The 16,595-nt window shown below is 48.5% G+C and overlaps 2 protein-coding genes across 2 annotated transcripts in view; one reads left to right on the top strand and one right to left on the bottom strand.

Moving 5' to 3' along the window:
* Window positions 1-16,595, bottom strand: part of LOC115799318 (NACHT, LRR and PYD domains-containing protein 12-like) — a 652,446-nt gene that overhangs the window by 574,516 nt on the left and 61,335 nt on the right. The window lies entirely within an intron of this gene.
* Window positions 15,843-16,595, top strand: part of LOC115799317 (melanoma receptor tyrosine-protein kinase-like) — a 278,847-nt gene continuing 278,094 nt past the window's right edge. The window contains exon 1 of the mRNA XM_030756414.1: window positions 15,843-16,012. Coding sequence (XP_030612274.1) covers window positions 15,931-16,012 — 82 coding nt within the window. The 5' untranslated portion in view covers window positions 15,843-15,930. The remainder of the gene's footprint in view (window positions 16,013-16,595) is intronic.

The following is a 16,595-nucleotide window of genomic DNA, read 5'->3' on the forward strand; positions in this document are numbered from 1 at the left end:
ATTTTGCTTCACTGGTTTGTGTTTGAGAGAAAATCAATCAAATCACACAATCACAGCGTGACAGCCGCACAGAAAACCTCACAGATCTGCAGCGAAGCGTGAAACCTGAGCTTTAAATCAGCATCCTCAACAGCCTGTTAGTGACAGGCTGCAGCCAGCAGGGGGCGCTGCCTGCCTGCAGGAACAAACAGTGACCTGCTCCTTTAGAAATAAACACTGATCCTCCTGAAAACTCACGAGGATCAAAATGAAAACTGAAATTTATGGTTATCATTTTTTGTTTGTTTAGATGTTTCTTTACTGATCAACAACATTCAGGGGAATTATTACATGTTCTCCTCACATAATGTACTTCTGGAAGTCCTAATATACTAAATTTATTAGGATGAGCTCCAACAAAAAAAGACACAGAAAAAAACAAATTTCATTTCAATCTTTATGCATATGTTCAGTAACACTGTTAGTATTGCAGTAAAATCCTCTGGCTCCTCTGTGGCACCGGCTTCAGCCGCCTGCTCTCTGAACCACAGCAGGAGCTCTGAGCTCTCTGTGACATCAGTGCTTCTCTCAGGACGTTCATACTAACACAGATCAAACCTTCAACCTCACCGACATTCAGATTTACAAAGAGTGAACAAAGTGATGACGTTTTGGTTAGATCTGTATCCAGAGTCTTTACCATAGTGAGACAGGGCACATCTTCGCAACCGGCCTACGTAACATACATGTAACACGTTTAGGAAACAAAATGGAGTCAGTGGGGCTCATTCACTAACGTGTGAGTGGAAATTGTTGAAGTGAAGCAGAGGAAGCGATGTTGGAGGAGAGAAGCTGGCAGCACTGAAGCAACAAACGCAGGAGACTGAAGAAACGCAAACAATCCTGTCAGAGGAGGAAGTGCTGCGAGAACTTCTACAACCCACACTTCCAGCAGAAGCTGTTAGCTGTGCACCGTGTGTGTGTGTGTGTGTGTGTGTGTGCTGTTCAGTCAGATTGTGTTTGATGAAGATGAACATCAGACACTTTTTATTAAGACTCCTTTCAGATGTTCTTGATTTTTCTTGCATCTGTAGGAGCTGCTTGTCAGTAAATGAAGGTGGTTCTCATTCCTGGGGTGTACAGTGATGCAAAAACTGGGGTTTCATAGTTAAACATAAGGTTCCATCTGGTGACCCACCAGGTTATCAGCTCATTTGAACCCAAGCTGTGAGCTTTTCCTAAACCCAACCCGCCGGTTTGTGTCCCAGGATCTGACCTGCTTCCATCCAGGACACAGACCAGTCTCCTGGCTGATGAAGCTTTTTTCAGTCTGAGAGCTGAAATGTTAAATGAAAGCATGCAGAGACATGGACCGACTTTCAAATCATTTCCATGACAAAGTGCAGAACAAACAGCAGCTTTTCTCTGACTGTGAGCTCAGCGTTTAGCCTGAGGACACGTTCGCTCGGTGGATATCGATTCACACGCTGTACAGAGTACATTTAATCCTCATCCTCAGGGCGGCGTGTTCTCCTCTAAGCCATCTGGGCTCATTAGTTTGCCCTCCTCTCTCCTCCTTCATTCCCAGCCTCCTCCTCCTCCTCCTCCTCCTCCTCCTCTCAGTGAGGTTAAACTCTCCTTGAAGAGCATCAGCAGACAGAAAGCTGAGCTGCTAGAGAGGCACAGCAGAGTTTTCTCCAGACAAAACAGTGTGCTGTGCCCTTTGACCCCCAGTAAACATTCATTCATTAGATAATCATTTCCTTCTTCATATGCGGATGTGTGTATGTTCAGCAGGCTGATGTGTTTTTACTAAAACCAGAGTTGAAGCTGCAGAAAGGAGAAGTCTGGGAACGTGCTAAGCCCCGCCCACCAGATGAACACAGGCTTCTTCTGGTTTAAACGTATCTTATTGCACATGTTTAAATAAACTTTATTGATACGGCTTTTTCAGGATCCACATTACAAAGTGTTTCACAGGAGCAACAGAATAAAACAAAAATTAAATTTGGAGATTTAAAGAAATAAAATTTAGGATCAAAGAATATCGAAACTCAAATCTATAAAAGTACGTTTTAAGGCACAACTTAAAGAAATGCAGTGATTTCCTCAGTGAAGGCTGCAGAGCCTCAGAGTGCACATGCTCTGTTAGATTTCAGCTCCAGGAACAGAAAAAGAGTCCTCAGAGACTTTCCCTCCCTCTTCCTCCTCGTCCGGCTCACCTGGTCTGAGAAGCTGCTCGCACCATGATCCTGTTTAAAAAGCTGCTGAGGGGTCCTTCAGCTCAGCTTTAAAATTCACCCATCCCTACTCCAATTCACACACACGATTCATTCACCAGCCCCTTTATTAGGTACACCTGTTCAACTACTATAATCAGCCAATCACATGACAGCAGCTCTGGGTGGAGACATGTAGACATGATGAAGATTACCTGCTGATGGATCAGCTGATGCTGCCCAGCTGTGTCATCAGTCCATGTGCTGCAGCAGTGTGTCACACACACACACACACACAGTACCTGTTACCTGCATCATCTTCTGGAGTTTCTCTCACCAAACTGGAGCTCAGACTTCTTGGTTGGTCTGTTAGTGCAATTAAATCCAGAGCAAGTCAGAGGCCACGCCCCTAATAATTCAAACTGTATTTAAACAGGTGAGTTATAGAAACACCCTGTACAGCTGCTGGGAAGGTTTAACATGGGGACTGACTCACTGTGGCGCCTCTGCTGGACAGCAGAGGAACTGCAGCTTCAGGTGCTTTCACACCGGCTTCACGTCTCAATCCAGGAGGTCGATACTTGGTTTGCATACAGCAAAGCTCCTTTCCAGTTTAATGTCCTCGTACCCTTTGATAGCATGTTATTAAAGACGTTCTGATATTAAGAGTTGCGGGTGTGTAACAGGAGCTGCTTAGTTACCTGCAGATGTTTTAATTATGTAATTAAACTGTTGGAGTGAAGTTTCCAGTGAGCTGCTGACAGTTCAGCTGCAGTGATTTAGTTCATGTTTTTGTCCTTTGTGTGATTAACTACTCAGATCATTTGGACCATAACAAGAATAAATACACCTGTTTTAATTTGATCACAACTTCCTGCTGCAATCAAAGTCTCTGCTGAACAGTTCTTATAAAATTAATGGTTGAATGCATAATGTGACATAACACCCCCCCCATTATTTCTCACTAAAAGCTCTCAGTCGATTAACTTGATTCCACCTGCAAACACAGGCGACAGCAAAGAGGAAAAAACTCGTCATCTTTAATCATGTTTGATCTGACCGAGAGCAGCGAAGAAAACAGGAGAGCCAAATATCATGTCCACACACACATCATCTACATAGATCTACATTTATGGCCACTGTCTCTGATTGGTGGAGCTCTGCTGTACGGTACTCTCGTGCTGAAATGTTAGTGTGTGTGTGTGTGTGTGTGTGTGTGTGTTGTGGAGCAAAGGGGACTAAAAAGAGGACTGCAGTGCTCTGGAGCCGCTCAGCCGTCACTCTGTTATGTTCCTCAGGTTTCATGTTTTGTTGTTTTTCTTTCTCCTTTTTATTGGTGATTTTTACCTACTGTGTTCTTAAAGCACTTCATGTGTTTTATAAATAAATGCCATTAATATAATTGCTATCAAAACTGTCTCATCTCAGGATTTATTGTAAAATATTTATTTGCTGGTGCATCACTTAGAGAAATCAGATGCTGCCTGCTTATCTGCACAAAATCCACAAACAGTGACAGTCACACACAATGAGGCAAACAGGCCTGTATTCAGAGAAAACCCTCAGAACCGGACAGTGTGGATACTGAGGAGACAGAAATCAGAACCAAGGCTGGAAGTTCAAATCAAGTGTCACAGATTTCAGAATAAAACAGGAAGTGCCTAACACAACATGTGAGACAACACAGCTACCAACAGAAGGAAGTAAAAGTGACAACAACAGGCAAGAGTCAGAGAGTATGAAAGGAAACAGAAACATCATGACAGACCTGCAGAAAATAGACCCAGCTGATAACCAGCTGATAACCTGCTGATAACCAGCTCATTGCATCACATTACTTCTCAAACATTTTTTTCCTTGGCTGCTGGTTCAGTTCAGGAAAGAGATGGTGCTTTGGGTTTAACTACACAGCGTCACAAAAAGTAACCCCATGTCCTCGGATTAGTTTATCTTTATTGTTTTGGTACTTTGCTACAGTAGGAAACGAAACCTCCACCACAGGTCCTGCAGATGTGTTTGTTCCTTAAACCTGAAATAACCGACTTCTTTAGGACAAACAGTTCCTCTCTGTTAGCTCTGTTTTTGGTCTCCACCAGCAGGTGTGCAGTTAAATGCTGCATTATGTTCTCTGTCTGTATCTGTCTGCTCTTTGTGTGAAGTGAGCAGATGTTTTGGAGCTTCCTCTCTGACTGAGAGCTGAGAGAGAGAGCGGAGCTCTGTGAAGCTGATTCTTCCCTCGGTCTCTCTGGGTTTCCACTCATTCAGGTCTCAAGTGCTTGTGTCAAAGGTCTTTTCAAGTATCTCATCAGAAAAGCTTCTTCAGTTCTAAAAGTTGATGGGGAGTCCTGTCATGTAGTATCATGCAGGACAGAAGCAGTGAGAGAGCATTAAAAAATAAATATTTTCTGTTGCCTACATTGTAGAGATGCTGCGGCACACCTAAACACAAAAATGAGAATAATCAGAGGTTCTAGTACAGCTGGGGGAACCCTAGGTTTGGTTGTAGTGGCTCAGCACGGGGAAAAGAACCACGACTTTTTAAATTGTGAGTTCCAGTAGATTTTGTTAGTGTACAGACTGTGATCAGCTGAGCTGCTGCTGCTCTTTGTGGATGAATTGAATTCAGCAAGATGTAAGCAAATGTTTGATGAGCTGTCTTGGCTGATTTCCATCTCCTACACAGACATTATGCTGTTTATACTGTTGTTATACTGCAGTATACAGTTGGTATAAAGGTGAAATTCGGTGAATGAATCTCAGCATCATCAGCTTAAATATTTTTACTTTGTTACGTCTCATCTCTGCATGTGAGTCATTATTGCAGGATTCTCCGTACAGACTTTAGCAGCTCATGAAAAATCAGCATTCATTTTTATCTGTGCTAGGACCAATTTTATTTACATTATACATGCTTCCCTTAGGCAGCATTATTAGAAATTTTCATTGTTATGCAGATGATACTCAGTTTTATCTATCCATGAAGCCAGATGACACACATCAATTAGTTAAGCTGCAGGAATGTCTTAAAGACATTAAGGCCTGGATGACCTCTAATTTCCTGCTTCTAAATTCAGATAAAACTGAAATTCTTGTTCTCGGCCCCACAAATCTTAGAAACATGGTGTCTAACCAGATACTTACTCTGGATGGCATTACTTTGGCCTCCAGTAACACTGTGAGAAATCTTGGAGTCATTTTTGACCAGGATATGTCCTTCAATGCACATATTAAACAAATATGTAGGACCGCTTTTTTGCATTTGTGCAATATTTCTAAAATTAGAAACATCCTTTCTCAGAGTGATGCTGAAAAGCTCATTCATGCCTTTATTACTTCTAGACTGGATTATTGTAATTCATTATTATTATTATTATTATTATTATTATTATTATTATTATTATTATTATTATTATCAGGCTGTCCTAAAATCTTCCCTTTTCACTCCACGTATACCCCACTCTGGATTTAATCATTAAATTTCTTCCATAATGTCTTTTGTCCTGTCTCTCACCCCTCAGCCCCAACCAGTCCTGGCAGGTGACTAACCGCTGGTTCAAGTCCCGACCAGTCCCCATTTACAGCACGTCTTCCTCATCTCCTCTCCCAGTTTTCTGTCTGTCTTCACTACGAACTGTCAAATAAAGCCTTGAAAATGCCAAAAAAAATAATTTAAAAAGGGAGTTTTTCCTTCCCACTGTCACCAGTGGTTGCTCACAGGGCATTGTCTGATTAGGATCTTTACCTTAAATATAAAGCACCTTGAGACGACTGTTGTAATTTGGCATTATATAAATAAAATAGAATCCCTGCTTTTCCTGTGCTGCAGGTTTATCTGATCTAATCCCAACAGTTCATTCCCAGACGCTCCGATCGGTGTGCTGACAGCCTGATGAGGCTTTTCTGAAAACCACAAACCGTGACTTTCCTGGATGTGATTATGTCAGCTCTGCCTTTATTTGTACATGTCTCATGTTTTCAGGTATTTTCTCAGGCTGATAACCCAGTGTGTGTGTGTGTGTGTGCATATGCATATGTGTGTGTGCGTGTGCGTGTGTGTGCATGTGTGTGCGTGTGTGTGTGTGTGTGTGCTTGTGTGTATGTTGTGACTTGTTGTAGAATGCTGAGATGCTAACAGTCACCCCGACAGATAAGGACCAGTACTGAGAATAGAAGCTGCCTCTCTGTGTGAGTGTGTGTAGGTGTGTGTGTACATCTCTGTTACCTTGTCTGGAGCGTACCTGCTATAAATGCCAGCATCGTCAGGATCAGCAGTCCTCGTGAGGACCGATCGTAATGGAAATCCTCGCTTGTTTTTGGCTCTTGTAGGGGAGCTGGCAGACGATTCATTTCATTCTGGCCAACTTTTATGATAAACTCAGCACCGAATTATTTTTCTGATAAATGAGCTTTGACTTTATTTTTCCTGGAGTTTTAGACAACTTTGAAAATGAATTTTTATCTGAGTCATGCTTTTGAGCAAATTCAGAGCGATCTGATCTTTTAGTCTCTGGGCTACAAATTGTTTATTGTTTATCTACAAAACTGATTTTGTAAATCAATCAAAATTTGAACAATGTTGTTCAAATTTTGGACCACTGAAGTACAAAATAAATTTTCCATCAATTCATCATTTTACAGGGAAACTCACCAAATGAGAAAGTACAACATTTCAAATAGAGAACTAAAGAAACATCAGCAAACACCGAGGGTTTAAGATTTTGAAGAAATTAGAAGTGTTGGATATTTTCTTTTATCCTTCACTTGTAATTTATGGGGAATTTGCTCATGGATGCTGCCTCCTTACAGGAGAAGGAAAGCATCAGGTGTGCAGCCTCACCTGAATCAAGCTGTGACCCATTTCTGAGCTGAGGTGGGGGGGTTTCTGCCTGGCGACAGCCCGTCAGCTTTTATTAGGAACAGACGAGCAACAAAATCCATTAAAGTGTTGATTTTTCTGCAGATGCTTTGTTGGCAAAAAGCAAGTGTCTCAACACATTTTAGCCAAACAGAGAAAAATCCACACAAAGCAGAGAGCAGTTATTAATTATGAATGCAGGAAATGTTGCAGTGTGAGTGAAATCAGTGACCCCATTAACATGAAAGCACGAGTTAAACAAACAGAGGCTGAAATGTGTGAAAGAAACGATCACAGCATCAGTGTTAAATCAGCTGCAGCAGACGTGAACTTCAGGTCCTGCTCTGACTTCAGAAAGTGAGTTTGGAGAGGAAAAAAGAGAGTGAAGAATAATGTTACAAAGTTGCACATCTATGTTCAAACAGGGGGTAATAAACGGGGAAAAAAAGCATAAACAGCAGCACATGATAGTGTCATGAAACAGCTGTTTGTGGGCTCAGAGGCAGGTTTAATGCTCTGAAGCATAACAATACACAAAACTCAGGCAAGGCAGGAACAGGACCTTATATCCAGGAACTATCCAGGAACTATCCAGGAATGATCCAGGAATGATCCAGGAACTATCCTGGAACTATCAGACTGAAGGAATAAATACCGAAGACGTGGCGCGCACAGGTCTGAGGGTAAGGAAAAGACAGGCATCAGGTGGGAACACAGCTGAGGATAATTATAGTCAGGTTGTTATACATGAATAATATTTATAGGGATGCTTTGCTGTCATCTCCAGATGTGCAAAATTAAACCAAATGTAATAAATAAATCTACAGTTTCAGTGATCCTCTCAAACTGGCTGCACACCTATGTCATGTCCTGGGCCATTGGCCCAGCGTTTTGTGTTAGTTTATTTCCTAGTGTTGTGATATGTCTGCGTCTCTGTCCTGAGTCTGTGCCTGTTCCCCGTGTTTAGTCAGTATGTTCCTTGGTTTGTCACTTCCTGTTTATTTTGACAGTCTGGTTTTCCTGTGTTTTGTGTTCAGCTTTGCTTCCCCTGTGTAATTAGTTTCATTTGCCTCACCTGTTGTTCCCTGCTGTTTCCTCTTGCCCTGATTACCCAGTGTGTATTTAAGCCCTCAGTTTCCATGTGTTCCTTGTCGCGTCGTTGATGTTTTGTGCCCGCATGTTCCTGTGTTCCCTGTGCCTGCCCTTCGTCTCCCTGTGCCTCCCTTCCAAGGTTTTTGTATTTGTGTTTCCCCCGTTGAAATAAATCCCTTTTATGTTACGCTGACTTCTGGAGTCCTTCGTGTCAGCCATTCCTCGTCCATTTCCTCCCCGGCCATGACAGAACGACGCGACCATACTAAAGACCCTGCAAGCTCCGGCCGCTACAATGGCACTCGCCTGGCGCTGGGGGGACCAGCTTTTTTGAACGGTCCCCGGCGACGCCGCTCACCGCCCCCGCCTAAACCGCAGGTCTGCCGCGTGGGCGGACTGTTTTTGGCGCCGGCCGCTCCCTCACCTGTCACTCCGCTCGCTGGCCCCTCCTGTCCTCAGCAGTCGCCGCAGCCACGGAGGACGAGATACCGGAGGAAGCGGAGAGACGTTTTCCTGGAGCCAGCGCCCGGAATGACTCCAGAGGAGTCATTTTTCCGATTCCTGGGTCACAGGGGTCCCTGGCCTCCCACCACTTCCGCGTCACCACTGCCTGCTGCTGACGGAGGAAGACCAAGCTCCCGGCAGCATCAGAGAGAATCGCCGCGGGAGCAGAGCGGTATAACGCCGCGGAGACGGTCACTCTCGCCTCAGTCAGCTGTAGCGCCAGCTCATTCTCCGTTTCCCCAGTTAGCCGTAGCGCCAGCTCATTCTCAGTTTCCCCAGACAGCTGTCGTGCCAGCTCAGTCTCAGCCTTCCCAGTCAGCCGCAGCTCTCCCTAGCTCTCAGTCGCAGTGTTCCCAGTCAGCTGTAGCTCCAGCTCCTCCTCAGTCGCAGTGTTCCCAGTCAGCTGTAGCTCCAGCTCCTCCTCAGTCGCAGTGTTCTCAGTCAGCTCTAGCTCCAGTCGCTCCCCCTCGCCTTCAGTCAGCTCTAGCTCCAGTCGCTCCCCCTCGCCTTCAGTCAGCCCAGCTCCAGTCGCTTCCCCTCGCCTTCAGTCAGCCCCAGCTCCTGTCGCTCCCTGTCCACTCCAGTCTCAGTCAGCCCCAGTAGCTCTTCCTCGGTCCCCGGTGTCAGCTGTTTCTGTGCCCTCTCAGTCTGCTCCCTCCGCTTTAACGTCAGTTAGCTCCGTAATCCCCTTGGACCCTTCAGTCAGTTCGGTTTTGGTCTCTTCATCTGCAGTTTTTCCATCTTTAGTCGCAGTTCCCTCAGCTCCGGCTCCCTCGGTAGCTCCAGTAATGACAGCTTGCCCAGTGTCAGCTCTTCCTAGCTCTCAGTCAGTCTCCACGCAGACTGCTCCCCGTAGCGTTCAGTCAGCTTCCACGCAGCCAGATCTCCCTAGCTCTCGGTCAGCTTCCACGCAGCCAGATCTCCCTAGCTCTCGGTCAGTTTCCACGCAGCCAGATTTCCCTAGCTCTCGGTCAGTTTCCACGCAGCCAGATCTCCCTAGCTCTCGGTCAGTTTCCACGCAGCCAGATCTCCCTAGCTCTCGGTCAGTTTCCACGCAGCCAGATCTCCCTAGCTCTCGGTCAGTTTCCACGCAGTCGGCATGCTCTAGCTCGCAGTCTGCCTCCACGCAGTCTGCTCTCCCTAGCTCGCAGTCTGCTCTCCCTAGCTCGCAGTCTGCTCTCCCTAGCTCGCAGTCTGCTCTCCCTAGCTCTCAGTCGGGTTCCACGCAGTCGGCATGCTCTAGCTCGCAGTCTGCCTCCACGCAGTCTGCTCTCCCTAGCTCGCAGTCTGCTCTCCCTAGCTCGCAGTCTGCTTCCACGCAGCCAGTCGTCTCCCGGCCTGCTTCCACGCAGCCAGTCGTCTCCCGGCCTGCTTCCACGCAGCCAGTCGTCTCCCGGCCTGCTCCACGCAGCCAGTCGTCTCCCGGCCTGCTTCCACGCAGCCAGTCGTCTCCCGGCCAGCTTCCACGCAGCCAGTCGTCTCCCGGCCTGCTTCCACGCAGCCAGTCGTCTCCCGGCCTGCTTCCACGCAGCCAGTCGTCTCCCGGCCTGCTTCCACGCAGCCAGTCGTCTCCCGGCCTGCTTCCACGCAGCCAGTCGTCTCCCGGCCTGCTTCCACGCAGCCAGTCGTCTCCCGGCCTGCTTCCACGCAGCCAGTCGTCTCCCGGCCTGCTTCCACGCAGCCAGTCGTCTCCCGGCCTGCTTCCACGCAGCCAGTCGTCTCCCGGCCTGCTTCCACGCAGCCAGTCGTCTCCCGGCCTGCTTCCACGCAGCCAGTCGTCTCCCGGCCTGCTTCCACGCAGCCAGTCGTCTCCCGGCCTGCTTCCACGCAGCCCATAGCGTCAGCTCCCATGCAGTCCCCTGCACCTTGGCTATTCCCCGAGCGGCCCTGCTGCTCAATAAAGCAGCAGTGTGCCCTGTTCCGCAGTCCCAGCCTGCGCATCCGGAGCCTCACCATGTAGGCCCCGTTCAGCCCAAGGGCTCAGCTCAGTCCGAGCCGCCAGGGGGTTCCGCTCAGTCCGAGCGCTCCGAGCCTGAGGGTCCCGCTCAGTCCGAGCCGTTGGGGGTCTCCGCTCAGTCCGAGCGCTCCGAGCCTGAGGGTCCCGCTCAGTCCGAGCCGTTGGGGGTCTCCGCTCAGTCCGAGCCGATGGGGGTCTCCGCTCAGTCCGAGCCGATGGGGGTCTCCGCTCAGTCCGAGCGCTCCGTGCCAGAGGGCCCCGCTCAGTCCGAGCCGATGGGGGTCTCCGCTCAGTCCGAGCCAGGGGGTCCCGCTCAGTCCGAGCCGATGGGGGTCTCCGCTCAGTCCGAGCCAGGGGGTCCCGCTCAGTCCGAGCCGATGGGGGTCTCCGCTCAGTCCGAGCGCTCCGCGCCAGAGGGTCCCGCTCAGTCCGAGCCGATGGGGGTCTCCGCTCAGTCCGAGCCGATGGGGGTCTCCGCTCAGTCCGAGCCGATGGGGGTCTCCGCTCAGTCCGAGCCGATGGGGTCTCCGCTCAGTCCGAGCGCTCCGCGCCAGAGGGTCCCGCTCAGTCCGAGCCGATGGGGGTCTCCGCTCAGTCCGAGCGCTCCGCGCCAGAGGGTCCCGCTCAGTCCGAGCCGATGGGGGTCTCCGCTCAGTCCGAGCGCTCCGCGCCAGAGGGTCCCGCTCAGTCCGAGCCGATGGGGGTCTCCGCTCAGTCCGAGCCGATGGGGGTCTCCGCTCAGTCCGAGCGCTCCGAGCCAGGGGGTCCCGCTCAGTCCGAGCCGGTGGGGGTCTCTGCTCAGTCCGAGCGCTCCACGTCACCCGAGGGTTCCCCACCAGAGCCCGGGGTCGCCCTTCTCCGCCGCCGCATGCCCCGCGGTCGGCCTCCAGTGTCTGCTCCCCGTCGCCGCCGCCGCACGCCTCGCGGTCGGCCTCCAGTGACCCCTCCCTCGTCGCCGCCGCATGCCGCGTGGTCGGCCTCCAGTGACTCCTCCTCGTCGTCGCCGCCGCCGCTGGGTGCGCGGTCGGCCTCCAGTGACTCCTCCTCGTCGTCGCCGCCGCCGCTGGGAGCGCGGTCGGCCTCCAGTGACTCCCCCTCGTCGTCGCCGCCGCCGCTGGGAGCGCGGTCGGCCTCCAGTGACTCCCCCTCGTCGTCGCCGCCGCCGCTGGGAGCGCGGTCGGCCTCCAGTGACTCCCCCTCGTCGTCGCCGCCGCCGCTGGGAGCGCGGTCGGCCTCCAGTGACTCCCCCTCGTCGTCGCCGCCGCCGCTGGGAGCGCGGTCGGCCTCCAGTGATTCCTTCTCGTCCTTCGTCGCCGCCGCCGCTGGGAGCGCAGTTGGCCCTCCCTCGTTGGGATTTTGCTTTGTGGCCCCCTTGGCCTCTGCGGCCTCCTGAACTGTGTGTTTTTTGTTTTTGGATTTCCCACTGACTCCCCTGAACTGTGGACTGTTTTTTCCCCTGCTGTTTTTTTGTTTTTTCATAGCTCCTGGACTGTTCCTTGTTTCGACCCCCTGTTTTGGACTGTCTCCGGCCTTGTGCCGTCGCCTTTTGTTCTGGTCCTGTGTTTTTGTTTTCTTCCGGTACGGGTTTGATTTGTTTTGTTCACGCCCTGTGATTTCTGTTTTGCTCCCTGTCTTTGTTTTTGTTTCGGGCCCTCCCTCCGGTCCCCCCGCCTCCCGCCCTTGTCTGGTTTTGTTTTCTGGTTTTGCCCGTCGGGAGCCGGCCTTTGAGGGGGGGGTACTGTCATGTCCTGGGCCGTTGGCCCAGCGTTTTGTGTTAGTTTATTTCCTAGTGTTGTGATATGTCTGCGTCTCTGTCCTGAGTCTGTGCCTGTTCCCCGTGTTTAGTCAGTATGTTCCTTGGTTTGTCACTTCCTGTTTATTTTGACAGTCTGGTTTTCCTGTGTTTTGTGTTCAGCTTTGCTTCCCCTGTGTAATTAGTTTCATTTGCCTCACCTGTTGTTCCCTGCTGTTTCCTCTTGCCCTGATTACCCAGTGTGTATTTAAGCCCTCAGTTTCCATGTGTTCCTTGTCGCGGCGTTGATGTTTTGTGCCCGCATGTTCCTGTGTTCCCTGTGCCTGCCCTTCGTCTCCCTGTGCCTCCCTTCCAAGGTTTTTGTATTTGTGTTTCCCCCGTTGAAATAAATCCCTTTTATGTTACGCTGACTTCTGGAGTCCTTCGTGTCAGCCATTCCTCGTCCATTTCCTCCCCGGCCATGACAACCTGACCCTCCCACGACACACGATTATATGATTATATGAAAATAATCTGTCACATGTTACACTGTTTCACACCAACATTTTAAACAACAGTTTCACAAACTGCCGAGTCCAGAATTTTCCTGTTCAGGCCTAAAAAAGTAAAAAGTATGAGCATAAATAATGTAAATGCAGGTGAGTGTGGTGCAGCGCTGCCACAGAGGGGGGGGCTGGGGCTGAGCCCAGCATTAACACTCTCATCATTAACTCAAGTATTTTTCACCAGTGCAGCAGATTTAGGCCAGGAAGCACCCGGGAATCTCCCTGCTTAACATTTTTATGACTTTAAGCTGCTGAGTGATGGGAACATGGAGACAGACGGGGAATGGGAGGAAAGGAGTGAACAGCAAAATTTCCAGCCAGGATCCAGAATGGGAACTGATGTTCATTCCTACCTGTGTGACACCTCAACATGAACTAAACAGCTATCGGCTTCTCTCTGTAACGCTGACCTCTGGCAGTCATGTGACACAGCATCGGTCATCTAAGAATGTCAGTGTCAGCGCCCTCTAATGGTCACAGTGTTCACGACAGGAAGAAGGAGGTTCTGAAGAGGATGTCGGGGTGGACTCACGGTCTCCCAAACATCGGAGTTTTTTCTTATCTGATAGATTTCCCGCATGTATCTGTTGGATTATTGACTGAATGTGACCCCTGCTGCTGGTTTGATGAGAGTTACACCCAGAAATGTGTCAGAAACACTGATGGAAGCTGCTTTAATATATGAGCCATATTATAAACAACCAGTGAGCTCCTATTGGTTGATAAACCATCAGTGCACCCCTGAGCTGATGGCTCTGTTTGTGTGCTCTACGCTGTAGAACATGTTCAGGTTTTCTTGGTCTCCAGTGAAAAGCTGCAGAAATGGGATGTTCTCTTGTCTCTGTCCCACCAGGAGCAGGCAGCTCTGCATGGTTGATTACCACGTCACCAGGTGCCCTTCCTGACACCTCAGTGGGATTCGTGTCTCCTCCCAGGATCAAACTGGGAATCTGTTGCCTGTCAGGTGAATGTGTAAACCACTACACCACTGAAGGATGAGCTGATTATTCCAGGAAGCAGGAAATGATGTCTGCCATTTCTTTGTCTGTCCAGAGTGATCATCCGAGGTTGCTCAAATCTCTGTGTCATCATTGTTGTCCGTGTGATTGTGTAAGACCTCAGCTGTATTATTCCACTGACACACATGAGTGACCTTTTGTTTTCAGCTTGTTTGTGCCTCCATGTCATGTTTTTCTCTCTGGAAAGGGAGCAGCAGGTCTGACGGGTCCGATTTCAGCATCATTGTGTTGGTGAAACGCTGGAGTCGAAGGGAAATTAAAATTAAAGGTCATAAAAACATCATGTGTGGACCGCATCCCTGCTGTCCAACATGTAGTCCTGGCCCCAAAGGAGGGTCACAAACACGATCACAGAGGTCCGAAATAATTGTCCACTTTTTCCTGCTCATCCGGTTCAGGATCACGGGGCTATCCCAACTGTAACTGGGTACAAGAGGTCACCCTGGACAGGTCAGCATCCATCACAGGGCTGACATAGTGAGAGTGACAACCATTCACGCTAATATGCACAACTTTGTCCAACAGAGACTCACCACTCACCTCTGGACTGTGGGAGAAGGCACACCGGCACAGAAGGACCCATCCAGAGGGTTCAAACCAGGAACCCTCTGCCTATGAGGCCTCAGTGGAAACCCCCCCCGACCACTGTTTGGCCTATGCAGTCTTTAAAAAAGGCAGTTAAAGGTGTTGGTAAGAGTTTCACAGTGCAAAGGTTTATTCAGCCAGAATCCCCAAATTCCACTTATTCAGGAAAATGAGTCTAAAACTTTTTTGGCCTGAAAGTGACAGAAATTACTGAGAGGATTATCAAACCAGCTGATCTGTAGCTCTTTAACTGCCCGTCAAACCCGTTTATTCACCTGCTTTGGACCAGAAGCCAGAGGGAGATAGTGGCCACCAGGGGGCATCAAAAACACGTTTTTTTATTGCGTTTTGATCCATCCATCCATCCATCCATCCATCCATCCATTTTCTTCCTCTTTCCTCAATGATACAAACTGCAGAGAGAAAAACAGAGAAAAGCACAGAACTTCACATGTTTCAGTGTCATGTTTCCTCCTGTTTCTGTGTCCGTGGAAAGACAGAAAGCATCATTTTTAATCTCTGAACTGCTATAAAAATATTTGGAGTGATATTTGTATATCTGCTGAATAAAACTGAGAAACAACAGAACAAATAAATCAGCATTAAAAGTCAGTGAAGATGAATTAAAATCTGAGTGGTGCTGAACAAAAACACGGAAACACAAATGTTTCAGAAATCTGCCAGAAATGCGATAAAACTAAAAATTATTATTTATGCAGAAACAGTTTTATAACCAAAGCAAACATTCAGCCAATAAAACTCGTTTTTCTTGGCCAAACACAATGAAGCGCTTCACACATCTGTCCTGGTTTTTGCTGAAACAGTAAATATGAAAATTCATGATATCAATAATAATTATAATTTAATTTAATTCATTGTTAATTTCAAAGTAATATAATTTTGATTTGATGGAATAAACCTCACACTGAGTGTATTATGATCATAGTTAAACTGAGGTTATGAACTACACGGTTCTGCAGGATTTCGGTCTCATGTTGCTCAGCATGAAGAACTCTGTAACATTAGAGGAGGAACATGAAGCTCACGCTGCAGTTTTGCACCAGCTCAAAGTATTTGGTTCAAAAGGTGAGAAGTTGCGCTTCTTTATTTCTGCCACACTCACAATATTTCCATCTTCCCGCAAACAGCTGGATGCTACTTCAGTTTTATTTTACTGGCTTATGAAAGCTGATCGTTCTGTGCGCGCAAACAAGCGCGTTTACAGGAAAAACACAGCTAATTGAATTTGAAGCGCAGAGGAGGTGTGGAGGGAGGTGTGGACTTCCCCGCTCGGGGCTGAACCCGCTCAGACCCGTCACTCAGCTGCAGAACACGCACCGAGGAGCGCTCAGACACCAACTCCCCCGCATCTGCTGCTCATGGAGGAGCCGTCCGTCCACGCGTCAGGAGACAGCCGCTGACATGAAGTTTTTCTCCGAAGGCGGAGCGGCGCTGCTGCTGCTGCTGATCGGCCGCTGCTGCTGCACCAGTCCCGGCAGGAGAGGTAAGACCGGCCCGGGGAGGGAGCTCCGGGGAGAGGGTGGAGGGCTAAAGCTGAGCTGTTTAAAAAGTTTGTGTCTCGCTGTTTGCGCCGCTGTGAGGACGCTGGGTGAGCTCGGCTTCTACCTCCTAAAATGCTCATTATAATTTGGATTATTGCTTTGATTGTTCTTTTATCAGAGCTCCGAAGCAAAAACTCTGATATCTAAAGTTCATATTTCATTTTTCAGTGATGTCAAAGTAAAAAGAAATAAACTCACTTTATTTCCTAAATAGAAAATGAATTACGGAGACATTTTGAGCAGAGAACTCAGATCTTTATGATAAATCAGATTAAATGTCATAAAGTCAGTGGAAGAAAAAACATCACAGAACTGATGAATCTATAAAAGGGCTTTAAAGGTTAAAGGTTAAAGTTCCTGTAAATACTGAGGAAGTGAGTGCGCCCACCACCATATCAATGTCACATCAGTGTCATCGAGCTGAGCAGGAAGTCTGAAGAGACACTAAATCAGAATTAACTGGAATTAACAGGTCGGACTGCTCCGCGGGGCATGATGGGAAAAAGTCATTTTTGTTTATTTAGC

This window comes from Archocentrus centrarchus, chromosome 20 (assembly GCF_007364275.1).
Source record: "Archocentrus centrarchus isolate MPI-CPG fArcCen1 chromosome 20, fArcCen1, whole genome shotgun sequence".
NCBI classification, from domain to species: Eukaryota; Metazoa; Chordata; class Actinopteri; order Cichliformes; family Cichlidae; genus Archocentrus; species Archocentrus centrarchus.